Source organism: Typopeltis vanoorti, chromosome 4, assembly GCF_054136105.1.
Source record: "Typopeltis vanoorti isolate ZY-2024b chromosome 4, IOZ_Tvanoo_1.0, whole genome shotgun sequence".
In the NCBI taxonomy this organism is placed as follows: domain Eukaryota; kingdom Metazoa; phylum Arthropoda; class Arachnida; order Uropygi; family Thelyphonidae; genus Typopeltis; species Typopeltis vanoorti.
In genome coordinates, this window is record NC_143552.1 from 18,101,884 (window position 1) to 18,129,874 (window position 27,991).

A 27,991-nucleotide genomic window follows, 5' to 3' on the forward strand; every position below is an offset into this window, starting at 1 on the left:
TTGTGTCTCTTTCCAAAAATAGAAGTTTCACACTGCCAAAATAAATAATCAATCCTGAAATGACCATAGATCAGCCTTTGCAATGAATATACTTTAGTAATAGTTAATTTCCTCCATTTTACTGACATATATATATACAGATTCTTTTTTGCGAATTTTCAAATGTTTGTTTACATTTAAAATATTTTGTCAAATATTTATATTTGTAAATAACATTTAGTGAAATAAATATGACATTTTGCTTTCTTTCTTTGCAAAACACCTTTATATGGATTGTCACATTTCAATTTCAGGAACGATTGGGGTTTTTTTTTTTTTTTTTTTTTTTTATGAATATGATCTCAACAAATGATTATAAACTGCATTACTCGGTTTCCGATATCGTATCTTTTTTAGTATCAAAAATTTATACCTAATGGTATTTTATCAGAGACTCTTCGCCTTCTTCTTTTGCTGAAAATTGCAAGTTTTTTTTTTTGTTTGTTTTTTGTAGGATGCACATTACTATAATATCCAGTGCTTAACCACTGTAGATATGTTGAAAATATAATAGGAAGGATATCCTGTATGGAATGATTAAAAATTTATGCTCATTTTTAGGATTTTTTACTACAACTCCCCGCCCTCTCCTGTCCTGGAACCGAGTTGCATAACTACTTTAAATTTCTATAGCTTTGAAAGCTTTCAGACGGTATTCAAAATCTCTTATTTCAGTTTACCATTTTGACAAAAGAAAAAAGCAATAATATTGTTGTATATCGAAGCTTCTAATTCTGTACTCTTTCTTTGAATCTGAAATCAGCGGTCTGCTGAAATTATTCCAAGATTTAGAAATACTATGTTGTATTTTCAACATGTAAATACCCACACAAAGAAATTTCAATTGTGTTATTTCTGTTTCTTTTTTTTTTTTAAAAAAAATCTAAATATTACTACTTCTATTTCTGCTGATTGCTATTTCTGAAATACGTCTTAGAAATGCTAGACAATAATCCTCTTACCTAGAGGAAAAGCTAAAAGTCTTAGATTACTCTTTTGAGAAACACAAGACAGAAAGTTTCCTAGAAGTCGCACTAAATTGCCTCAAGCAAGAATGTCTTGTTTCGTTTTCTGTTGTTCAGAGATATCCTAACACAGTAAAACTGACATTTCTTTTATAGGCTGATGAAGCATTTATGCCAAAAATGATTTCTTTATTTATAGTGATCATTTTTATGCTCATTTTTAGGATTTTTTACTACAACTCCCCGCCCTCTCCTGTCCTGGAACCGAGTTGCATAACTACTTTAAATTTCTATTTAAATTTCGATAATAAAAGTTTCACTTTTATTATCGAAAAATTCTAAATTATTTGATAATTATCTTGAAAAAAATTACTGCTATTGCTGCTGCTGCTCTTGCTTGCCATCTCACAAATGAATTGTATATTGGGTATACTTTCTAATATTCCTTTCTGCCCAGTAACAAGTTGTAGACTAACGGAGATTACCCCCCCCCACACACACACACCACTGGGAACCAGATCAAAAAAGGCAGCACACGAAAGTACCTCGTGCAATAACTGAATATTTTACAGACAGAAATTCCTTGTTCTGTTTTTCCATCTTTCTGATTGATTAGCAGACATTTGAAGCATATTCTGATATTGCATTTGTAGGATGACAGTGTTTATAAATATTAATTTCCCCTATTAGCCAACATCACATAACTTCCTGATTTATAATAATAGGGAAATAATATGTATATTTTCTTATTTATAATTTGCAAATTTATAATAATCAAAACTTAGTTTCTGTGTCGAAAAAAATTAAACGTTATGTGGAACAATTATTATGGAAAATCACGAATGAAATAAAAAATGTACCTATGTTTCATAACAGCTTTCAGGTGTCTGGTAATGTTGCAACGAGGGGGGGGGGGCATGCTATCAAAGTCGAAATAAAGTTCATTTGTATTGTGAAAGGAAATGAAATTTCACATTTGATGCATTTGATATACATATTTTGAATGATAAAAATAAGCAAATGTATCGCTTACTTTAAAAACTGGAGAATAAAATATCTGAATTATGCAGTAAATATCTATAACTGTTAATTTCATTTTGTAATGACCAATTATACAGGGAAACCAAGAAAGTGAAAGTACAAAGAACAGTAGATTACTATATAACATAAAGAAAAAATTTAGTGATATGATTAAAGAATTTCACGTTATTCTCTATAAAGCAAAGTTGCTCCAGCGTGTCCTAAAGGAAATCTGTGAAGTATTATTCGATTTCGATGGTTTTGTACAAAAATAAAAATACAATAATAAAATAATAATATAATCGGGAACGTCGGCAGCCGATGTTCCCGATTATATTATTATTTTATTTTATTTTATTTTATTTTTTAAAAGAATATTTCAAATAATTATTGTGAATTAATTTCTTCCAGAACAAAGAAAAATGTTTTGTCTAGAAAGCGATTAGAAAAAAATTAGCGCAAAAAAATTAAAAATGAAATTGGTTCTCCAAGGTAAGGCAATATTTAAGTGAAGAAATTATGCAAGACCTTTATTTTGTCCAGACATTAAAATTGTATTGTACAATAAAAAGAGAAAACAAAAATATAAATAATTTCTCTATTTTTAGTCTATCCTATATAATTAAAATCCAGTTGACCAGCATAGAACAAGGATGCGTGTTTCTTGTTATAGGCAACTGAGAGGTAGCTACGAGCATGAGATAATCCGATTAACCGTTCTCTTCAGCATGAGGGTTTATCACACCTTCTAATGGACAGGATGGTCAAATGGCACTTCTTATCCTGGTTCTTTAAACAGGTTGGCTGAAACATATCCAGATTTAGTTGGACGTCTATAGACGTCCTGGCCGTTTGGAAGGTTAAAGTTGTATTTTTGTAGTATTCTGTTTATTTTGTCTGATATCCCTTAAATGTATGGAATGGTTACAGTTTTATTGTAGTCTTGTTTATTTTTAAGTGAGGTCTTGTACAGAATTTTGTTGATAGTATTTTGGCTGTAACCATTTTTTAGGAAGGTATTGTTGATAACTTTTAATTCATCTTTAAGTGCTTGTTCATTGGAACAAATCTTTAAAGCCCTGTTTTTTAAGTGTATTAATGACCTGTAGTTTTTGTGTTGATACAAAATAAATAACGGAAAAAACTCACGTAGAAAGATTATTTAATAGTATAATTTTCGCCTGTGTGTCACAGGCATCTTCAGTACATTAAGCTCAAAATTAAACACTAGCTGACAATTCCAAAAAGCACCACCTAAGTAGCTGGTGTAAGATAACTAAAAGGGTCAATAACTTTTTTTTTTTTTTTTTTTTTTTAGGAAAGTTATTGATCATTTTAGTTATCTTACACCAGCTACTTAGGTGGTGCTTTTTGGAATTGTCAGCTAGTGTTTAATTTTGAGCTTAATGTACTGAAGATGCCTGTGACACACAGGCGAAAATTATACTATTAAATAATCTTTCTACGTGAGTTTTTTCCGTTATTTATTTTGTATCGACATGTCTACTCACGGTTTACCTCTTTTAAAACTTAGTTTTTGTGTTGGGTGGTGGTGGTAGGAGTTTTTGTGTATGTATTGGCCAGTTTCCAGAAGAAAAGACTGCCAGAAGGAAGATGTGTGACAAATGTATCTAGAAATGGAAGTGTGTGTTCTGCTTTTCAATCTCAATTGTATGCGTTTCTGTTGTTTGTTTAGGTGGCTGAGGAAAGTGTCTACCGTCTGATGGCCACGGGGCCAGATAGCAAAAACATTGTCAAATATCTAAGAGCCAGACTTGGGTTTTTAAGGAGAGGATTCTAGAGCACGTTGCTGAAAATGTTCCATGTAAATTTACTCAACTCATCCAAAAATTTGCTCCCTTCACTGGCCCACCCTGGAGTATACCGTATTCATTGCACTTATAATTTGGCCTATATAGGGGAAACAACGCACAATTCCCATCAGAAAAAAGGAACATAAACGACACATCAAATATAATAACTATGGTCAAGCTGGTCTTGCTGATCACTTTACATAGAATTGACTGGAAAAGCACCTGTTGTTTACATGACACCAAAACATCGTATGAACGTAAATTTAAGGAGGCCTGTGAGATTCTTATCAATCACCCTAATCTTAACAATAATGATGGTCTAAAAATCCCAAGCATATGGAAGGCACATATTCTATCCACTTAACCTTTCTCCCTAAGAGTTAATTTTAAATAGAACCATAGGTAATCCAGGATCCTAAATCTAATATAACAATTGCCATGTTAAATTAGGACATCATTTTCACTGTAACAAAACTATTTATATGAATGTTTCTCTGATGTTATCTTAAATTGAATATAGCTTTGATATAGTAAACTGATTTCATTTCATTTATTTATTGTAATTTTATTTTATTTTCACTAGAGGTCAGGCCAGTAGAATAACCGATAATCAAATCACTGTCTCTTCAGCATACTTGAAATGTAATTTAGCTTGTCTCTGTATGTATATATATATATATATATATGTGTGTGTGTGTGTGTGTGTGTGTGTGTGTGTGTGTGTGTGCTCCAGATAATGACCTTAATATGAAAGTCGAAACGTCGGGAAATTAAAATAATTATTTATAACACTGATGTAGAGTCCATAATTTGTATAAAATGAATGCTGATCACTGTGTAACATTAAAAGAAAGTATTCAGCTACACCTTGTTCAACTGCAAACTCAGATGAAACGTTTGCACTCTCTCTCTTTTGCAATTTCTAGAAGCCTCTACTAAACATACAACTCTGAATTAGATTTTGAAAATGCTATTAATATTTCATAGAAGCAGCACCACTGTTCACCTGGTCACTTGAGTTTCTTGGAGATGTGGAACCAAATAGATCCAGAGGCACTTGAGCTCTGGATCTATTTAATTTTTAGAGTACGATCCGTTGATAAGGTAACCAATTATTATTATTCTTCTTGTAAGGAAAATTCGCAACTTGATGTATTAATTACACTTAGAACTGTGTCATGTGACTTCTTTCAATGGCGGAAACTTATAACCAGTTTGCGGAACACAAGTTAAGAACCACTGGCTTAGAGAGTGGTGAATGAGTTGCCAGTCAGCTGTATATGCTTTGTCGGCAAATAAGTTCAAAGTAAAATACGATGAGTATTGTGCAAATGATAGTGATAATGTTCTTGGACTTCCTGCTATGAGTCTATGGACTCCATGTAGGTACCCATAATAATAATAATACATCACATACACATAAAAACAAACATGGATAACATACAGAACAGACAAACGACTACACACGGTGAGAACAATAATTAATTGCAAGCTGGTTACAGTAAGTAACCAACTTCTGGTTTTGTTTCAACATGAGACGGCCTATATGATGTTACAAATTTACCACATAGACTACATAATACATAGGAAATCTATCAGAAATGAATTAATGCCTTAATTCAAGCATATATTTTCCAAAGCAAACAAACAAATATAATCAATTAACAAACTCGACAATATTTCAACTAAAATGCCTCCAAGGCACAATTGGAAGAATGAAGGTACACCTTCATTCTTCGTACACCTGGTAAGCACCTAAGTTTGATTCTTGTCATAATGAATTGAATCTTTATGTGGACTTTTTCAATTGAAGGTGAGTTTAGCTGATCTCACAGGAAGATAGCAGGGTCCCCCCCCCCCCTGGAAAACTGGTTTTTCATCCCACATACAGACAAATCAGCCAGGAGAACACTTGCAATTTACACATTTGTAAATTGCAGGTGTTCTCCTGGCTGGCATCTACATCTACAAATAAATTTGACTATTGGTAGTAGGTGGTAGATGCCGTTGTGTGTATAATTGATGGTGGTGGCAGCAGCATTGTGTGTAGTTGGTGTTTTAGGCAGGTAGTAAGTTGGGTGTAGTAAAGTAAAATGATCTCCTTAGAGGTGTCATGCAATAGCAATAATACTAACTTTTATTTAGCTTTACTGAGTAAATTTTTTTAACTACTGATTCTTACTTTCCTTCTTCGTCAGGAACAATAAAGCCAACATTGCTTGGTCTAACAGTTGAGCCTGCCCAAAAGAAGGTATCTAAAAAGAAGTACACAGAACACCATTAACAATAATTATCAGTAATCAAACAGTAATAATTTCACACAAGAAAATTTTACAGATATAATATACCAAAACATACATTAAAAAAAAAAAAAAAAAAAAAAAAAACAGTTATATATCACATCACACATTTTCCAGCAATAGCACACTTGAAATTCCTGGTTCACCCCTTAAAAATCAAAACACTTGGAAAAAAATTTGCGTTCATTCAATTCCACCCTGCGTATAGAATGTTAATATCATTTGGAATTCTTTGGCCAAATTTTTTCAATATTAAATCATTTTCCCCATCAACATCAATTTCCGATGTATCCCCAATAATACGGGATATTATGACAGTACCACGTGATTAAGTTTACATTATTAATAATCTGCTATCAATCAAAATCATGATTGATAGCAATTCAATACTTATAACTGCACTAGTCCACTAAGATCTTTTCCAATGGGTCTTTTTCCTGCCATCTCGTGCATCAGATACATGTTTTGCTACCCTTTCTTCTCCTGTTGTTTAAGTAACCATACCACCTTCTGTTAGTTCTCACGCATTCCTAGATGCTAATAATGTCAAGTTGCTTCCTAATATCCTCATTTTTAATATGATTCTGCCATTGATGCCATCTGATCATTCTCCTAATCCTTCTCAGAGATCTCATAATCTGTCTTTGATTAACAGCTTTTTTTTTTCTAACAAAAATCAGATCTAAAAGTCAAAACTGTTTTTGTTTTGTGGATCTGAATTCTGTATTCATAATCTATATGTACACATATCCATAATGTAGTTCAGTGTTTTGGATAATTTCTCTTTTTTATATAAATTTGTTCAACTGGCATCCCACCATACTAATTTGCATATTCTTTTGTCTATTTCTGTTTCATTTGCCATATTCACTAAAAATTATGCCTAAATAGTTGAAATATTTTACTTATTCTATAAGTCTCCATTGAAAATACAGTTGAAGTTTTCTATGTTACCCCATTTTTATAATTTTGATCTTTTTATAGCTGCTTTTCTTAATAAATTTGTTAAAACTATTATTTAATTTAGTTAAACAATTCTTGAGATTTGCACTGAATTTTTTAGGAGCACGTCAACTTGCAAAAATCGGAGTGCTAACTTTATATCTCCAATTCTGACATCAGGTTTAATGTCAATTGCTTTCATAATACGATCCATACAGATGATAAACAAGGGTAGAAATAGTGTGCAGCCTTTATTACACCTGATTTTCCATCAAACCTTTCTTTACCTCCCCAATTCTAACTGTTGACTTACAACTTAAATATAAACTATGCGTTGCTCTGTACGTTCAATTTACTTCATATAATTGCAGCATTGCAAAGAGATTTTCTCTTGGGAATCTGCAATATGCTTTTTGTTTAAGCTCTACAAAACTTAAGTATACAGATTTTTGTTCAAGATCTACAAAACTTTAAGTACAGATTTTTGTTATATTCTCATGATTTCCCAATTATTTGTCATAAAATGAAAATATGATCTTCACAACCCTTATTTGGCTTGAAATTAGCTTGTTCTTCTCCAGGAACATCTTCAACAATTGTTCTTAACTTCTTCTCAAGTATGATTGTGTAAATTTTACATAGAACATTTAATGAGAAAATTCTATAATTCTTACACTGTTTTATAGATCAGAACTATAAGAGCTCTATTCCAATCATCTAGAACAGTGTTTCTCAACATGTGGTCCACAGACTTAAATACCATGTGTGTGTGTGTGTGTGTGTGTGTGTGTGTGTGTGTGTGTGTGTGTATATATATATATATATATATATATACATACATACATACATACACACACACACACACACCATATATTATCGCGTATAATGCGATCCACGTATAATGCAAACTAGAAATTTTGTTTGAAAACTTGCCCTAAAATGCCATGTCCACGTATAATGCAATCTGTTAATCTTGTTCCATAACATTATACATAATACAATACAAATTAACGAAAGAAATTTATTTTAAAACAAAATGTCAAAATCCTTTAAATTCTTCTTCATCTTTTGAGTCATCAAACATTTCATTTATAAATTCATCTGTAGGGATTGCGTCATCAGTGTAGCAGTTGTCATCGTCTTCATGATCTCCATTTTGTTGTGCGTCATTCTCGCTTTCGTATATGACGTGATCTTCGGATCCATCCATTGAATTACTTATTCTACATTTAAGAAATGAGCGTTGAATCATTTCAGGTGGTATCGAATTCCATGCTTCTTTAACCCAGCTGGTGACTAGGGTGATCTCAGGCTTCTGAAAATTCCCACCCTTTGTCATCTTCACCAAACCAGATGACATCCATTCTCTCCATTTTTCACGTAAACGGCTTATTCAAGCTGACATCAAGCGGCTGCAAAACTGAAGTTAGACCACCTGGTATGACTGCTAGGTCTGTACATAGCTCACGTGCTTTCTCTTTGCTTGCCTCCGTTAAACACTCCCGGAACATATCCCAGACTAGCATGCTTTGTTGACATAACAAGCTACCTGGACGAATGTTCCATACTTGATCCAGCCACAGTTGTACACCTTCTTCATCCATCCAACCTTTCTGATTGGCGCAAACAATTACACCTGGCAGAAATTTCATATGCTTCGGAATTTTCTTCCTTTTAAATATCACTGTCAGCTTTAATTTGGTTCCGTCTACCATGCATGCTAGAACAACGGTATAATGCATTTTTTCATGTCCCATTGTTTTTATGAAGACACCCTTTTCACCAACTGAGTTTACTGTTCGATTCCCAGGCATATCAAAGTACATGGGTGTCTCATCTATATTGCCAATTTGGGAAAGTTTATATCCATGACACTTCCGTAATTTTATGATAAATTTAAGGAAGAACTAAACTTTTTCTTCAAGCTGCTTTGGTAACTTCTGCGCAATTTTTGTTAATGCTTTGCATTCCATAAATCTGTTGCATCACCCAGGCGAAGCAAGAAAAGATGAAATACCTGGTGTGTCCTTGAATTTACCATTCTTGAGTTGTAGAGCTCGAAAATGAATTGTATTTCTTGTTACCATAATGACATCTTGTCGTTGTGTCAAAATCCATTCATTTAGCTCTTCTTCGAGTTCTGGAAAGGATGCTACATCTCCACAATGGGCACATTTCATTTTGGGGATGTTTTCAAGATTGTCTTTTTGCTTACGCCAAAGTCTAATATTACTCTCTGCTACACCAAATTCTCTCATAGCAACACTGTTATTATGTTCTTCTGCAAACTGCATGACATGCAATTTAAATCCTGCTTCAAAAGATGAATGTTTATGTTTCTGTTGGCTCATTTTCGGGCTAGGTTTGTTTAACGAATAATATTTAAAACGAACTCTGGTTAAACCGATATACCTAACAGTGCTCTATCTATCTCACTGTGCTCTTATCATTCGGATACCGAGCGCACATTTATGCGCAGATACGATGTGTGCTCGGTCGCCGAATGCAAGTGGTTCAAGTAGATTTGATTGCATAGGCATTAGGTAGTATATATTGTGTGTGCAAGTCTAATAAGACGTTATATTTTTTAGGATCCGCATATAATGCGAACCCCTAACTTTAAGTAGCATTTTTTTTACCATAAATTTTTTGCATTATATGCAATAATATACAGTATATATTTTTTAAATTATCCAAACAAAACAAATTAAAATTGAATAAGTTAAGTAAAAATTATTGAAATAAAATAGATACTTAAAAAAAAACCCAACAAATAGCAGCAGAATGACGAGTATTAATAAAAGAAGGGTCAAGTGAACAACAATATGGTTTTATTGCTTCCACCTTCCCTTGCTGTTTTGTCAGATTTGAAGTAAACATGCATTAGACACATTTCAACCAAACTGCTTGTTGTTTATTGATTTTTATTATTGAAGGTTTTCCTCCTTCAACCAAGGCTCAGTAAATCTTCAGAAGTACTAAGTGATATTTGGACAAAGTGTGTCGTGAGTTAACCCCAGTATTTATATATTTTTCGGAAATGTTGTTTAATAATAGAAAAGTGGCTTAGAACTAGGACTTTGAAAAGAAAAGCAAATTAAAAAGGTGATGCTAACCCTAATAGTGATACATGTGTTGTAATGGCGAGTAAATCTGATACTATTAAAGTAGAAGAAACAAGCAGTTCAAAGAAAAAATACAGTAGGAAATATAACAGTTCATATTTGAAATTCCGGTTTACTTGGTGTGGAGATGAAAGTAAACGGAAACCTCAATGTGTTTTGTGTTATGAAGTGTTGTAGAATGAGTGCATGAAACCTGCAAAACTCCAATGACATTTTGAAACTAAACATTGTGATGCGAAAAATAAACCAATTGAATTTTTTCAGCAATGCTTAGGGACATTAAATCATGGGAAATATATAGTTTTGGCCATGGGTTTGATTAATAGCAAGGCACTGGAAAAATCCTATCTCTTAAGTTTGCACATAACAAAAACAGGGAAACCTCATTCTATCAGGGAAAATTTACTACTTCCAGCTATGAAAGATGTGGTAAAAACTATGTTTGGCAACAAGTTACTAAAGATGTTGATTTATTTCCTCTTTCAAATGTCGGTCGCAGAATTAATGATATGGCAGGTGACATAGAATATCAGTTAATCGAAAGAGTGACAGTGGGCTTAAAATGCAATTCCGTAATTTTGGTTTGGCTCCGTTGTGGATCTCGCCTTCAGTGAGAATTGAATTTCCCGAATCATCTGAAGAAGCATTGAAAATCGTCTTGCAGTTTTCTACAACCTATATTTTTGAGAAAGGATTTTCATCGCTCCTTCAAATAAAAACAAAATACAGAAATTATCTTAGTGTGCGTGTGCTGATCTTCGACTGAAGCTGACCAATATTGAGCCAGATATCCAGCAACTCAGCAAGGTCCGAGAAGCTCAACCATCTCATTAAAAAGTAAATAGTAACATAATTATATCATATTATTATTTGTTTAATAAAAATTATAATTTTGTTCAATGATGATACACTTTTCATCGTTTACTTCCAATTTAATTAATTATATTTCCATATGTATTCAAAACATGCTTTTAGATTTATATATTATGTTATAAATGGTACAGTTTTTCCCAAATGTTGGTAATTCTCACATAGGTTTTTAAAAATTTACATAACTTAGTGGTCCGTAGAATTGATTTAGATCCTTGGGCTTAGAAAGGTTAAGAAATGCTGATCTAGAATTTGACCTTCTGAATTAAGCAATATAGTTACTGTAAAACTATTATATGTATTTGAGCATTTCTGATCAAATATCATCTACTCTGGCTGCCTTTCCACATGTCAGGTTTCTTATGGCCTTTTCTTTTCAAATATTATTATTATTGTTGTTCCGGGCAACTCCAAGGAGTCGACAGACTCATCGAGGGAGGCCCTAACATCATGTCAAGAACAACTATTCGACATTCACACAGTATCTATCATACCTTGCCTTGAACTCATTCACAGTCGTAGCACCCACAACAGACTCTGGAAGCTTATTCCGCTCATTCACTACTCTCCAAGTAAAAAACCTAGCTCTAACACCCTTGTCAACCACGCTCTTGCCCAGCTTCCATTCATGGCCCCTAGTCCTCCCACCACCAGTCATATTTTCAAAAATATCTTCTGGATCAATCTTATAGAAACCCTTCAGTAATTTGAATGTCTCAATCATATCATCCCTCCTTCGCCTATCGACCAATTTCTGCAACTCACAAATCTTCAACCTATTCTCATAAGGTTCATTCCACAGACCTGCTATCATCTTGGTCACTCGTCTCTGGATCCTCTCCACTTCCTCCCCATCACGAAGAAACCCTGGTGCCCATAACTGGGCACAGTAGTCCAGATGGGGTCTTATCAAGGCTCGATACATATCAATATCACAGTAGTCCATCTGGACTACTGTGATATTGATATGTACTCCTGACTGCACTCTTGAATATTTTCTACTCCTGACTGCACTCTTGAATATTTTGCAGTCCTTCAAAGTAATTACTCCAGAAATCTAAATATGTTTATGTTTAGTTTTCATGTCACCCTTATCATTTTTGATTCCTTTTACATTGATTTCTAAGCTTTTCAATAGCTACCAGAATATTTTGACATCATAATATTTTTCCATATTCATATTCTCACCATTCTTCCCATACTTTTTAATTACAGTATACAGCTTAGCTCTCATAATGTTTTTTTCTATACTTTCTCATGCATTTACCAACTTACTTGCTAGGAATTTTTTTTTACAATTGCTTCTAACTTCTTAAGTCTACCTGGGAGTTTTGATTTTTCTATCGCAGACAACTTTACCACATGCCTCTCTTGCTGAATCAATCAATTTTCTTCAGTCTGCCAGTGAATCTCCAAGGTCTGGCTTTCCTTTAAATTCTTTCATTTTTTCTTCAATAATATTTGTATATGTGATAATATAATCTTGCACCCTGAACCAGTGTGCAGATATTGCTATCAAAGGCAGAAAAGTTAATAAAACTTTTCTGCCATTTCTTATTTTTCTCTCTCTGTACATGTCTTTATGTCAATACATGGTATTAGTAATGACTAGTCCACATCATTGAATAGAAATCCAACCTTACTACCATCATTAATTTTGCTCTTTTCTCAAATTTCTATCCAAAACATTTCTGCATGTCTGCTATTTATTTCTTACACTGCTGTTTAGATCACCAACAAGGACTATCTTCTCATTTTTTCTTTATGCCAGCTGTCCTCTCTAATGAATTGAAAAATTCCTCCAGTTTTTCCCCACAGGAACCTTCTGTGGGACTAATGACATAATAAACTTCATTATTCAAGTCACGTTTTGAAATCTGAAATTGCCTGCCAGTCAAGAAGCTTATCTTCAATGTTTGGCATTGAATACTATTCCTACACCTTCCTTTTTCTGATCACTACTTCCCAAATTTAATATCCTATATTAATTATTTAGCAGAAAGTCATCTGTTTTAGTCTGTCTCTATAACACCAGTCATGTCCCTATGGTACTTCTCTAGTTCTTCTGCCAGTTCAATTTCCTTTCTACTGATACTCCTAGTAACATGTTGATATTGCCTATATTTAATGCTTCTTACATTGTGTTTATTCCAGTAGCTGACTTTTCCCTGACAAAAACAGCAAGAATCTTGTTTAACATGGCAGATTCTCAGCTGGAATGAAATTTCATCATATTGTACCATCATGTTTGTTTCTGGCTTAAGCTGATACAGAATACAATTTGATTAGCTAAAGTCCCAAATTTTCAGCACATCCTCATTCATTCAGTAAATGTATATTAACGGGATGAAGATGAGGACTGGACATGACATTAGATCAGAGTGCAGGTGTTTCTCTGCATTCCTGAAAGGGTATGTCTCCTCCCACTTATATGACCCTTTTATTTTTAATTTTTCCAATATTCATTTCAGTTATTTTACCAAATTACTTCAATACATGATAGGACAAGGGTGTTTTATTCTGAATTATACCAGATAATTATGTCTATTAATTGTACGTATTCTTCCAGCCAGTTTTCTAGTTTTGCAAGATGAAAAACCTGAGCTTCTAGGTGAAAAAAAAACCAAAAAAACTTGCCACTCACAGAAAAGATTGGTGTTAACACCTTCCCATATAAAATCAATTAAAAAACTGTTATAAAAAGTTCTCTCCTGTCTTGAAGAATGGTGGTTCGAATCTCCAGGATTTGTGGAGAACAAAAGACCACTCCCTTGAAGTTGTGTTAAAAATGTGGTTAGAAAATGGTATATAAGTGCAAAGGAATGTCAGAAGCAGTAGTAAGTTTTGCCAGTGAATGACTTTAAGGAAAGATATGATACATAGAATGTGAATAATGATTAGTACAGGCCTTTCACGAGTCTTTGGACTCAATGGATGTTTCTCCATATATAAAGCACCTGGATATTTTTTCTGCAAATCCTAAATTTCAAGTTTTATTAAAATTGCATCTAGTAATGGAGTTATTGCAATATATACTTTAGATATATTATATTTTTACAATTCATCTAATACAAAAGTTGGGATGGCCCAAATTATTTCTACAAGGATTTTAAATAACAAATGCCAATTAAACCTGTCCAGACAGAATACGAAAATGCTTAAAAATAATTATTATTCCAATAGTTTATCACACACACAAAAAAAAAAGAACTGTAGTTATAAGAACTAATCATCCAATTCATGTGAAACTTTCATTTGAATTAACTTATGTTCAATGACCATGTTTTTACCCCTTAACAGAAGAACAAAAAGAAAAATAATAAAAATTCTTTAAAAAAGTATGAAAAAGTAGATCAGAAATAGTTCTATCATATAGAATTTTTTTTTAAGTAATGTACCAATTTTCATAAACATTGACAAAAAAGCCTAAAAGGCTTCAACTAGCCAAACAGTACTATTTAAAGAAAGAATAATAAGTACTTCCAACCAATGATATTCCAACTATAAAGTTTTGAAAATTATCAAAGAGCTTACAAGTGTACAATCTTCAACATTTGTGTTGTCTAAGTATTGTACTATTTAAAAGATAATTGACAAGTTATGAATAACATCCAACACCTAAGCTTGTCTATTAGATAGTTGTCAGAGAGCAGTAAAACCATAATGAAATGTACTAATAAAAGATGAATACACTGGCTTCTGGGCAAAGTCTTATAAATAGTGCAACATTGATGAAGAGCATACAGACACTATATAAGGAATAATGGAAACAGAACAAATGAAAAATGCTTAGTGTCTTTGTATTTATATAATCATGTTTTAGGTTTAAATGCAGGCATCCAATTTCTCTTCATCATCACGAACCATGAACTCACTGCCTGTTGGTGTCCGATGCCTCCTTCACTATCTTCCTCCACCGTTCTTTGTCCAGTGTACAGCGTCGCAGTTTCTGTACACCCATTCCACACCAGTCCTTTATGCTGTCTATTCATTCTCTGTATGTTCTACTATTCTGTTTATGCAATCCATAATACCAAACATGAACATATTTATCTTCCAGTCCTCACTCATTCTGCAGATGTGTCCAAATAATTGCAGCTTCCGTTGTATAATCTTCTGCATTAAAATTTCTCTTCAGCTTTACAATAAATGATAACAAACACCAAAGACAACATTAATAAATGAAACATTTACTAAATATTGCTGATCTTTGGCAGCTGCCTTAATGGAATTTTCAGAGCACAAATAAGATCAAACTGACTGACAAGAGCATACAGACACTATATAAGGAATAATGGAAACAGAACAAATGAAAAATGCTTAGTGTCTTTTGTATTTATATAATCAAGTTGATTATATTAAATTGGAACATTATGCATTACACGTAGTTTGATACACATGTACTTTTAAAAATAACTTATTTCAATGTTGAAGCCTATTCAAAAAAGTTTTCCGATTTATAATATTTGCCTCAGTGAATATGCTTAGTTTTTACCCATTTAAATCTAGGATGTCTATAGTATGATCAGTTATACCAGTTATACCAAAACACCATAAATCAACAGCTTCAACAAGTGCACTATCTATTGTCAGGAGCGCTTCTTCCTTTGCTAAAGGAAGAAGCGCTCGATGAGAAAGTTCAATAACACAGCTTTGGTTATAAAGTAAATTATACTTTTGAAACTATACTCTTGTTTTCGAGTTTTATTACCAAAACACAAGCATAATTTACTAACATCTTAATAGGATGCCATACACTAGTGTCCAAAACCTAAGGACAAACACTATTTCTGAAGATTTAAAACCACAAATTCAGAAGAATCAGCTCATGGCAATTTGTATAACTGATAATTTCAAGTAGAAAGGGGGGGGTACACATTCAAATCACACACATATGGGTTCGTGATTTGAAAATTTGAATGTGCACCCCCTTAAAGCAAAAGGCTGCACTAATCAAATTGTGTTTGAAGGAAGCTCTTTTCGTGAAAGAATAAAGTTGCAAACTTGGGCATCTTGTAATGTCTCAAAGACATCATCTATCTAGATGATTTCATGTTGGGAAGAATTACTGGAAAGCTTGAAGACTGCAGAATTACTGATATTGCCAGAGAGTTTAGAATCTCATATAGCAGCATTCCAAACAAATGGAATGTGTTCCAGATGTTTGCTAAAAGGTCACCCTTGCTCTACCATGGAGCATGAAGATTGATTTTTGGTTATAACAGCAAAACACAGTCGACACATCATGGCAAGTCAGCTTGCAAAGTCAGCACCATTCAAGTACAGGTACACGGATATCTCGACAAACTGCAGCAAGACGTTTGCAACAAGTAGACTTATATGCCTGAAGGCCTCTAGTCTGTGTCTACTTTATCCACAAAAATGGGACAAGACACCAATGAACTAATGTAATCTTTACAAATAAGAGTCGTTTCAGTCTTTCCTCTAATTCTCCATGACACTTGATCTGGCGTGAAAGTAGTACTGCCTACCATCGTGCAAATGTTCTTGAAAGGGATATACATATATGGTGGTGCCAAGGTCATGGTGTGGGAAGGCATTATGCTTAAAGGACACACCAAGCTCCAAGTTCTGGCAAAAGGGACTATGCCTGTTGAATGATACCTGTTCACCATGGTGCTATAGGCAAAGAATTAATTTTTATGGATGACAATGCCACACCACATCGTACACGAGCAATGGGGACAATTCTGGAGACTGAGGATATTAATTGATTTGAATGGCCAGCATGCTCCCCACATCTTAACCCCATAGAACACGTTTCGGGTACAATACAGAGATGCATTGCTGCTTGAAATTCCACTAAAGAAAACAAACAAACAAACAAGACCTTATACTTGCTCTAACACCAGTTTGCCTCAAGAACTCCTGGATCACTTGGTGCTCAGCATGGTATGACATTGTGAGAGCTACATTGCAGTTTGGGGTGGGCATATTCCATACTGAAATGTCTCTCCAAAAACAATTTTGGGCAAAATTTACAAAATTATTGCAATTTAATTTATAACACATCTTTTGTGTAATATATTTTATTAGTATGCTGGAAATCAATTTATGTCCACATTTGGTTGTAGTCATGAAACTTTTTTCATATACAGGTAAAAATGTAGTTCATCCTTAGCATCTGGACACCATTATATCTGGAAGTTTTTGCCCTGGTATCTCACAGGGCAGAAACTTCACTTCCAATATTAATTTGGCTCTCATTATCTCCATGGGTCTAACTCCTATTGGTGAGAAACTGGTATGGATATTAACCCTTCCCAAATTGTCCTGTATCATGGGCAATCTGAAGGGCACATCAGATTGCCCATGATACACAATTTGATGTGCAGTCATCTGCTTCCAATATACAAACTACCATGAAGTTACTTCACAAGCTCACAATTTGATAAAGAATAAAAACAAGAATGTAATTTCTTGTTAAATATTAACTTTGCATCTGTGGCAAATAATAATATTACTATCTTAAATATTAACTTTGCATCTGTGGCAAATAATAATATTACTATCCAGATCAATCCCAGTAAGTTAAACAAGTACAATGGCCCAAGTACAGTCTCTGTGATACTCCAGTGGTCACCATCCTTCTTTTAGACTTGAGACCTCCATACAATACCTTGTAATGCCTGTCAGGCAGCCATTACTGTCACAAGTTTGTTTTGCATATCCCTCTCACTGAGTTTGTATAACAGCTTCACCTGTGCATCTGTGGAATCCTGACAAATACCTCAGCAAAATTCAAACATCCATTCTTCTTATCCTGTAAATCTTTTCTTACAAATGTTTTGTTATTGCTTGTTTTATTTAACAATCTTTTTAAAGTAGTTACTCCAGACATCCAGAATATTTGTATCTTCAGTTTTTATATCACCTTTATCATCTCTAATTCCTTTACAGTACTCTTTCCTTCATCTTTAAGCATTTTCAATAACCTCCAGAACTTTTTTCACCTTCATTTAATTTAACCCTTTTATTCTTACCAAAGTCTTCCCACAGCTTTTGTTTAGCTACGTTTCACATACCTTAGTTTTTTACATTTCTCTCTGTATACTTTCAGGGCATATGTAGACTTACTTGCTAGGAATGCCCATATTTAAATTTAATGGATACAGATGCACAAATAAATGCAGCACAGAAAAATCTTCAAGAATGCAATATTAAAATTGTAATAACACATATAAAAAAACACACAAAATAATAAGTGGAATAAATTACTATTTTGAGCCTAAAGTTCTATAAGAAGCATCCTCTATGGATGATGTTGGGCAGAAGACTTAAGAATTAAAAGTTTCTCAAACCTTGGGAAGTTTAACACAACCATACTTATTTAGATTACGCTGGTTTTTTTAAATCTGCTGCTGATTCTAAAAAGAGTTAAGTTTGTATTTACTGTAAGTGTAGTAGTTTTTTTTCCCCATCGGATCCTGTGCAAGGTATCCAAATCCAAGCCATGGTCAAATAGCCCTGACTGACCATAGTTGTGGTGGCAGATGTATTTCTTGTGTTGAACAAGGCAGATCTGCAAGTTTTACCATAATATGATAAGTTACAAGAACAATGAACCTTATAAACACCTGGATTTTCTTCCTCCCAGGAATGAGAGGAAGAAAATCCTTGGGAGAGTGGATAAAAGAAGTCAGTTTTGAATGGAAGTTTGAAAGCAGAGTAGAGATATTTCTTGAAAGTTCTGGCTTTTTTTTTTTTTTTTTTTTTTTGTGTGTGTGTGTCCTGGAGATGAAAGTAATAGCCGATTTATTATTTGGCACAGTAACTATTAGACAGGAAGGTACAGTTGAATAAAGGAGAGTTCAGCTGTAATGGAAACCTGGGTAGAACAGCTGTTGGCAGCTCTGCTGACAAGGGTTTTAATGGCACCATATTGTTGAAAGGAGAAGTTGATGGGAAAGTTTATGTATGTATTTACCTCTGTGGGTGTTTTTTTTTAGTAAACCGAGAAAGAAGGGTGCCATTGAGCAGATGTGTGATTAGTGCAGGCTATTATTATTATTATTATTTTTTTATAGTGAACTGGATTCTGGAGTGCTGGCTGTTGAGATGGAAGAAGAAAGGGCAATGGGTTTGAGCCATGTAGCCAAATAGAGAACACAATCAAATCATAGCCAAATAGAAGGTTTGAGAATGGCAGTATCAAGGCATATTTTTCAAAATGCTTGATAGAAATTGGGCCAGAGGAGATGAGAGGGGGTGAACCCATGGATGTACCTTCTATCTGTTTTATAAGGTGTCCTTCCAAGAGAAGTAACCAGTATGACAAAACTGATGAGATCAATAAAGTGGGGGGGGGCATTTTTCAATAAATTTAAAGTGTGAGAAAGGGGGATATTTGTAAATAAAGAAGTGACAAAGCTTGCCATGGTATCATTGTTTAAAACTAATGTTTGGATTAAAGATTTGAAACGGGCAAAATTTTTTTATACAAGATGAAGTGTAGCCAATAAATGGAATTAAAGATTTAACTAACTCTTTGGCTAATTTAAAAGATGGGAAGTCAGTAGCATCAACTATGGGATAGAGAAGGTAATTAAGTTTATGAATTTTTGGTAATAAGGGTGCTTTAGGGTCAAAGCTGTATAACTGAGAGGAGACCTTCACATAGGCTTTAAAGGAATGCGGAGAACCGACCAGGGCTTCCGACCTAATGTCCAATCCTCACCTTCTTGTGGTGCACCCTGTTGGGTATCTACCTGGATACTGAACAAACAAGGATGGGCTGGCAATTTGGGATTTAGCTGACCAAATTGTATTCTTAATGGCTTAAACCAAAATATAAAATGATGGTACAACATGACAAAATTTCATGCCAGCTGGGGCGTCGCCCGGTTGTTAAACGTGGCTCCCATTAACAGATTGATTTGAAGCAAAACTGTAGATAGGAAGTTAGTAATGATCTAAGTTTTTCATGTAGTACTATCATATCCTTACTAACTTCCTATCTACAGTTTTGCTCATACATCCCTTGAGGGTACATATCAGGAATTTGATGATGATGATTTTTGGCAATTCATTTATCTTGTGGAGGGGGGGCTAAAAGACTAAAGTTGTTGTTTTTTTAACTTCAGGAGGCCAAGATGAGACTTTTTTTTTAGAAGTCTTTTTAATAGTTTTCTCTGAGAATTGGTGGGATCACAATCAAATAGTTCATAAGTAGTGTGTTCTCTCAGTAGTACATTCATTTTGTGATTATAATCACTAGTATTGAGGACATCAGTAGTATTACGACCTAAGCCTAAATACATGTTTACTTGCTAGGAACTCAGTATGCTTTGTTATTTTATAGCTGACTAACTTCTCAATTGAGTTCATCATGCAGTTTTGATTTTTTGTGGTTTTTATTCTCGCAAAGAATCACGGAGGTACAGAATCAATTCCTCTCTCCTCCAGAGCTTACCATTGAGAAGGTTTGGTTCTTGTTTTCAAACTCTTTCATCCTTATGAATTTGTACAATTCACCTCTAAAAGCTGCTTAATTCTTTTTTAAAACTTTCTTATATATTTTTGGCTCTAAATACGATATTCAATTTTATCTTACTCAAATCTAAACAGAGATCACTTCCTATTTCAAATCTCCTATGGTTTAATAAGAATTATTTATTTTGTCCTCTCTCCATGTGAATTGGTGCATATTTGTACGTTGGAGTATGTTTGTCAAGATGATGTTACACTCCTAAATAAATCTATTACTAGCCTTCAAAACTATCTAACTAAATTGAATAACTACAGGAACACAACAGAAGAAGCAAAGCTGTTATTTTAGGAGAGATAGTGCACAAATTTATATGGAATAAGAGAAAAATTAGCCAAAAAGACTAAACTAGAAATATAAATAACAGCCTGAAAGTTCCACTGAAGAAAGAAAATTGCCAAATTCCTGCATTTATTTACTTGCAGGAACTGGTTGAAAGTATTCTGTGAAAGCTTATTACCATGATTATTTAAGCTAAGGATAAGCCCATAAGAAACTTAAAATATCAATTTCCTTCAACATTATTAGTATTCACATACTTATGAGATTATAGTTACTAATGACTAGAAGTGACTTTAGTAATTGCCTATCAAATTTTTCTTTAATTAAAAAATTAAATTAAATTAATACTCACCCTGTCCAAGACCATCATAAATAAAATTTCTGATCAAGAAGGTATACTCATCAACTGCATATACTTCCCCAGTTACTTGGTGAGCATAAGTATTAAATTTCCCTAGATACAATCCCTGATATTCTTCACTAGCAACATAACCTAAACCATAAAATTTTATAAATTTATATCAAACTATGAAATTTTAAATATATATATTTTACCATATGAATAACAAATATATTGGGCGCTAAGTTACATTATATACTTACAGAACTAAGCACTATAAACTCATGGTTGAATGGAATGAAGAGAGCACAAGGAACAGAGACAAGAATTGTAACAATGCACACAAACCATACAAAGAATAAGTGGAGGATGTTGGACTGAGAGCTGACAGTTTTAAGTGAAATGTCCTCTATGAGCAAGAGGCCTAAGAATTACTGTTTCACAAATTCTCACAACGTTTTGTATAACCATATTTACTGACATTTGGAACTTTTAAAATATTTCATGTTGTTTGTATTTACTGCAGTAAACCATATCCACCCCACCTATCAGATTCTATGCAAGGTGTCTAAAGGTATGGTTAACCAGTAATGACTAACAGCAATTGCAGTGGATATATTTCTTCAAGACAGATGTTGGCAAATCTCCCAGTCTGTTTTATAAATGTTTATCTGGCGATAAACATTTATAAAATGAATATAGGTTGAATAGTAAACATTTTACCTGGGGTGGAAGAATCCAAAATTTCCATAGAGATTTCAGTTAAGTACAACCAGAATCTATTTTCAACGATGGTTATATTTTTAACTAAATGCTCTTATTTAAAGGAAACAGAATGGATATAATGTATAATTAAAATAACATATTAGAGTGAAAAACGGTTTTCTCTCTTAAAAACATAATCAAAATATTAACAAAAAAAATTCGCTTTTTAAAAAAATTATGAAAGCACGTTTGGTTTTATAAACTATTTATGCATCTTATAAACATATTTTATACATAGTTAATACTTAGCGTGTTACCACCTAAGAATGACAGAAGGCTCATCTTAAAATTAGAAACGTTTAGAAAACTGTCAAAGACAGTAAGCAATTCCACTTCTGTGCAAAAAAAAAGTTTAAGAAAACATTATTGCTTACCTTTCTTTATATATATTGTAAAAGGAACTATATAATACAGTAACTTTCCGAGATTTCTCATTCTAAACGTTGGCTAGGACAAGAAATGGATAAAACATCTGACAAAACACAACATTCTTTCGCTTTCTTTATGTGTCCACGTTCCTACTTCGAAACCTACGTTTCCACTGCTAAACAGGCTATTCGTCAAGGTTACTTGCATGCCTTAAGGCAACGGAACCACGTATTTTTACCCTAACAATATATATTTTTATAATATTCATTATAAAACAAAACGTTTTCTTACCTAGAACTGAATTCAAACATCATTAACAATTAAGCATTCCTGATCATCAAATGAGAGGCTGATTTTGTAGATCGATTAGTATATATATTTACATGAGACACCAGTAAAAATTGGAAATGGTAAAAAAAAAAAATAAATAAATAAATAAAATAAAATAAAATTCACTGGGATATAGTTTGAGAGTTGAGTATTTTCTAGACTCTAGAGGAACAGATTAAAAAAGCAGTTAGAGAGAGACAATATTAGGAGTTGAGGTGTGTGTGTGTGGGGGGGGGGGGGGGATTAGAGACAGTTTGATGTAAGCGGGAGAAATATTTGGTTGGATGTTCTTGAATACTTCCGAACATAAATCAGACGAACAGTTGACATCTCCCATAGCATGCACGGTTTGTATTCACTGATATATATATATATATAAATATATAAATAGATTACATCAATTAAAACAAACATGTTATGAGAGATGCCGACTATAGGAACATCAATTGGAAGCGGAAAGTAGCCCATAGAAGTAAAGGAAACGAAATTTTGAAGTTCCTGTTTAAAGGCAATAATTATCTCGTGCGAGAGCAATCAAAAATGTGTGAATTAAGAGTTTGATTATTGTGATGAATTATGTCGTGTTTATTTTTATTTTTATTGCAATCACACACACACACACACACACACACACACACACACACACACACACACACACACACACACACACACACACACACACAGCTGTGGTAAAGTCCAAGTAGTAAGGGAATGCTTATGTTAAATGACAATTCCACATACAAGCGCTTCGGAAACGAAACCAATAGCACATTAGCAAGGGGACTGAAATTATTAGGATTCGATTTTTATAGTAATCTAATGTTAATTAATCTAATCTTCACGAAAGATTACTCTGGAAAGAAAATCATACTGAACTTCTTTACCTCGCATAAAATAAAATAAAATAAATAAAAATAAAAACTTTATCGTCCTAGCTGTTATTTACAATATTTGCCACAGCTCTATTTCAATTTCTTTCTTCTTCTTTTTTTTTAAATCATAAATAAATATATAAATCAAGTGGATATTAAATCAGCATCATTTCAAAGCCGAATGTAGAAACTATGAAAGTTTCGTAAAGAAGTTCTATATTCGGCTTTGAAATAATGCTGGATTTAATATCCACTTGATTTATATAATTGGGCATCGCTGAAATGAAGCCCTTTGGCTTTTATTTTAGTAAATACTTTACTCACCGACCGAGAGTTCACTTTGAAAAATACACCTCTCCGACACTTCGAGTTCCTTAGTACTCACCAAGGCAAGCACTCACTCTAATCCGCTGATCAAACAAGCAGCCAACTAAATTGAAACAGAGTACTGTAAATACAAAAGACCCAAGTCAATTCTACTCCCAGTTGAACACAGATAATCCCATTTCCCACATTGGGCGAGCGTGATATTCAATAACACCCCATCCATAAATTTTCTTTCGCAGACAAAGGGAAATATGAAAAGCATGTTTGCTTCACCGATCCAGCCAGCAACGTTGTGCGTTCCTTATAGTATTGAACGACAGATTGCTCTCTTAAGGTTTCTGCCTGGTCTCTGAAGAGAAACCAACTAGTTCGAAACAGCTGTCAGGCCAGTGAAACCTTATCAAAATGGACCAATAAAAGGCGAATACTTAGACGCCTATGTCTTCCATATGGTCCGGCTAGGGCAACTCGTACATGCCGGCGAGTGTATTCCTGTAAGCGCTCTGGTAAACTTCTTTACAAAACTTTCATAGTTTCTAAATTTGGCTTTGGTATAATGCTGGATTTAATACCACTTGATTTATATGATTGTGCATCGCCGAAATAAAGCCTTTTGGCTCTTTATTTAAGTAAATCATGAATAAATATTGTACTTATTTTCCACCCATTCACTACCTTCAAAGCTTAAAAAAAAAAAAAAAAAAAAAAAAAAGAATACTCCTCGAACCCTCGCTAACCACACTCTTACATAATTTCCAGGGGTAGTTTCTTGTTCTCTCACTTCTTTTTCCGTGTCAAATCTAAAAATACCCGAGTTTCCGGGAGAAAAAACCGCTTGTCCATGCCAGAGATCGACTAACTCGGGAACCGGTTGAAAAAAGGCTTAGTAAAGTTCCGCTAGTCAGCGACTAAACTTGAACTCAAAGTCTATCTTCGGGCGGTTTAGCGCTGAAGTGTGCAAACACCACTTCGACTGAGCTACTACTACTATTGTTATTATTTGCAAAAAGAAGCTACTACAGAGATAAAATAACCTCTGCACAAAACAACATGAAACAAACCTCGCATCTGATCAATGAGATGCTAGATTGTGTTCCCAACACCACCGCCTCCGAAACCATAAAACATAGCTTCATGAAAGACGCAAAACCTATCCAACAACTAGCAAATTACTTTAACCAATACTTTTCAGACTCCATCCAAGAACTGCACAGAAATATCCCCCCAATCACAAAACGTGACCCTTCACTTGGTCCCAACCATAAAAGAAGCAGAACTTCTCTCTGCAATACATCAAATCAAACCAAACAAAGGCCCATTGATGGTATAAGCCCTAAAGATATAAAGCAACATGCAACTAGTTTAAGTCCTATGCTACTAAAATTAATAAATATTTAAAACAGGACAGATACCAAGTATGCTAAAGACCGCCATAATCACACCCATATACAAACATGGAAAAAGAAATTTAATCAGCAATTACAGACCCATAGCAACATTACCAATTATCAATCAAATTGTGGAGCGGATCATACCGAAGAAACTCACAGCATACACAGAGACCTTTCATATTATCCCCAAAACACAATATGGTTTTTCAGAAAAATAAGTTAACAACATCTCTCTTGGAAGACTTTACAGACGTAATTAATATCGCCTTAGACAAAAACAAAATTGCCATGGTAGTCTTTATTGATCTAACTAAAGCATTCGATACACTCACACATCAAACCTTGTTAGAAAAGCTGAGGCATGTTGGAATAGACGGGCCTCTTCACAGGTGGTTTACAAACTACCTTCAAAATAGAAAGCATATCACACGTATCGGGTCAAACCGAAGCAGAGAGCTTCGGTTTGACTCGAACCAGTAACCTGTAGAGTACCGCAGGGAGCTGTACTCTCCCCAACTCTATTCAACATTTACACGCACGATATTAATCAGCTACCACTCAAAGGTAAAATATTCCAATACGCAGACGATACAGCAATAATATCCATCCACAATAACGCAAGCATGGCCCAAACAAATATGCAACATGACATAAATCTGATCATAGATTGGCTCACGAAAAACTTTATATATACCTAAACTCAGAAAAGACAAAATTAATGATATTCAGAAATCTACTGACTCGACCAGTTGATAACAAATATATAACCATCCAACATCCACTTTCCAACATAAAAAATACACAGAACAGCAAAACCACTACACTCACTCAGGATGAAACAATACGATACCTTGGAATTTACTTCGATGCAGGTATGAACTGGAATAGCCACATAAACTATTTACACAACAAACTCCGAATAATAAGTGGCAAACTCTACAGGTTAAAAGACAGTTCCCATACGCCTAAAAATACTAATATACAAAGTGCTATGCCAAAATAAACTGATACGCTATAACAACGTATGCTTTCTGTGCACCCTACAAATTAAATAGATTAATGTCGCTACAGTACAAAATGATAAAACCGATCTTTTGGGAACAAAGAGAAAATAACGACCTTATATACATTGCAATGTCAGAACACAAAATACTGACAGCAAAACATTTATGTCACTATGCAGCTTTGCTAAAACATTATTTCGATGCCAACTACAGGACAGTCAGAAATACATACCGTATAGCAAGACCTCAGACAACTAATTATATCACATATAAATATAATAATCACTACGGAAAGGCCGCGCGAAACTTCTACATCCCAGACATGATAAACAAATTACCCTTTGAATACAGAAACCTTACAAACCTACAATAGCCTGAAAAGAGCTCTAAGAACATACTATGAACAAGAAACACGCACCCAAAATACCATACAAACTTAATGAAACACAATATATTCGTTCAGGCTTCCAGTTCAGTGACGCATGAATACATTCCAAGTTATTGTGTGTGTGTGTGTGTGTGTGTGTGTGTGTGTGTGTGTGTGTGTGTGTGTGTGTGTGTGTGTGTGTGTGTGTGTGTGTGTGTGTGTGTGTGTGTGTGTGTGTGTGTGTGTGTGTGTGTGTGTGTGTGTGTGTGTGTGTGTGTGTGTGTGTGTGTGTGTGTGCGTGGGGGGGGCGAATTTCTCAATCATAGAATTCGTAGCTTCCCAACACAGCAAAAAAACCCCAATAAATAATAACCAACTAGCGTCATCCTCAGATAAGCTTACATATAAGCTTCGAGGATGAAAGCAGAGAAATTAGTTCTCATCCAAGATGTGTCATATGTAACCAAATGCATGTAATATGCGTATCACATGTAAACTAATGTATGTAATATATGTATTATATGTAAACAAATGTATGTAATGTAAGTATCATATGTAAACAAATATAAGTGATGTATCATATGTAATCAAATGTAAGTAATGAATGTAATAACTGTAACAAAAGTATGCAATATAGAGCGATTATATCCATTGATATTGTATATATAGAGTGTAAAATTGCAAAGAAACATCTGTAGTAATCATCATTATGAATATTATAATAATATACGTTGTAAACAGTTATTGTTATTATTATTATTTAAAAAAACTTTATGTACGAGAAAGTATTTGTTATGCATAATTGTGTTCATATAATGTATGTAATTTATCGGAGAAATAATAAAAATGTTTTTAAAAAAATTATTATTATTATTAATATTATTATTACTACTACTACTACTACTACTCTTTGGGGGTGTCACGAATAATAATAATAATAAAATAATTATTATTTCATCCATAAACAGTACCAATCAAAATAAATAGTGAAGGCTAATCCTACTCCCTACTCTCTTCATTAAAGTTAACCCTAGCGTCGAAGTAGGAGGAATTAGCCGGCCACATTCAACTAATCCTCATAATCAGAGACTGCAGTTATTGTAATGTATATGTTCAATACCGTGTATAATAATAAATGATGATGCTGATATGAAAAAATAATTATGTGTATTTATATTTAAAGAAAAAACTATTTAAAAGAAATAAGGTACTTTAAACTGCGTACAGAATTTTGTACAGAGCACAAAATGTAATATGTTTTTAATATACGTATGTAAATAATTTGATGATAATGGGAGGGAAAAATATTATATAGAGAAATAATATCTATTGCTATTGTATATATAGAGTATAAAATGCAA

At 33.7% G+C, this 27,991-nt stretch overlaps 1 protein-coding gene across 1 annotated transcript in view; it reads right to left on the reverse strand.

Annotated features, from left to right (window-relative positions):
* Window positions 1-22,483, reverse strand: part of LOC150107134 (protein Skeletor, isoforms B/C-like) — a 248,695-nt gene extending 226,212 nt beyond the window's left edge. Inside the window, exons 1-3 of the mRNA XM_090391017.1 lie at window positions 22,345-22,483; window positions 21,218-21,358; window positions 6,021-6,093 (exon numbers count right to left, since the gene is read on the reverse strand). Coding sequence (XP_090247143.1) covers window positions 6,021-6,093; window positions 21,218-21,358; window positions 22,345-22,405 — 275 coding nt within the window. The 5' untranslated portion in view covers window positions 22,406-22,483. The remainder of the gene's footprint in view (window positions 1-6,020; window positions 6,094-21,217; window positions 21,359-22,344) is intronic.
* Window positions 22,484-27,991: the final 5,508 nt, after the last annotated feature.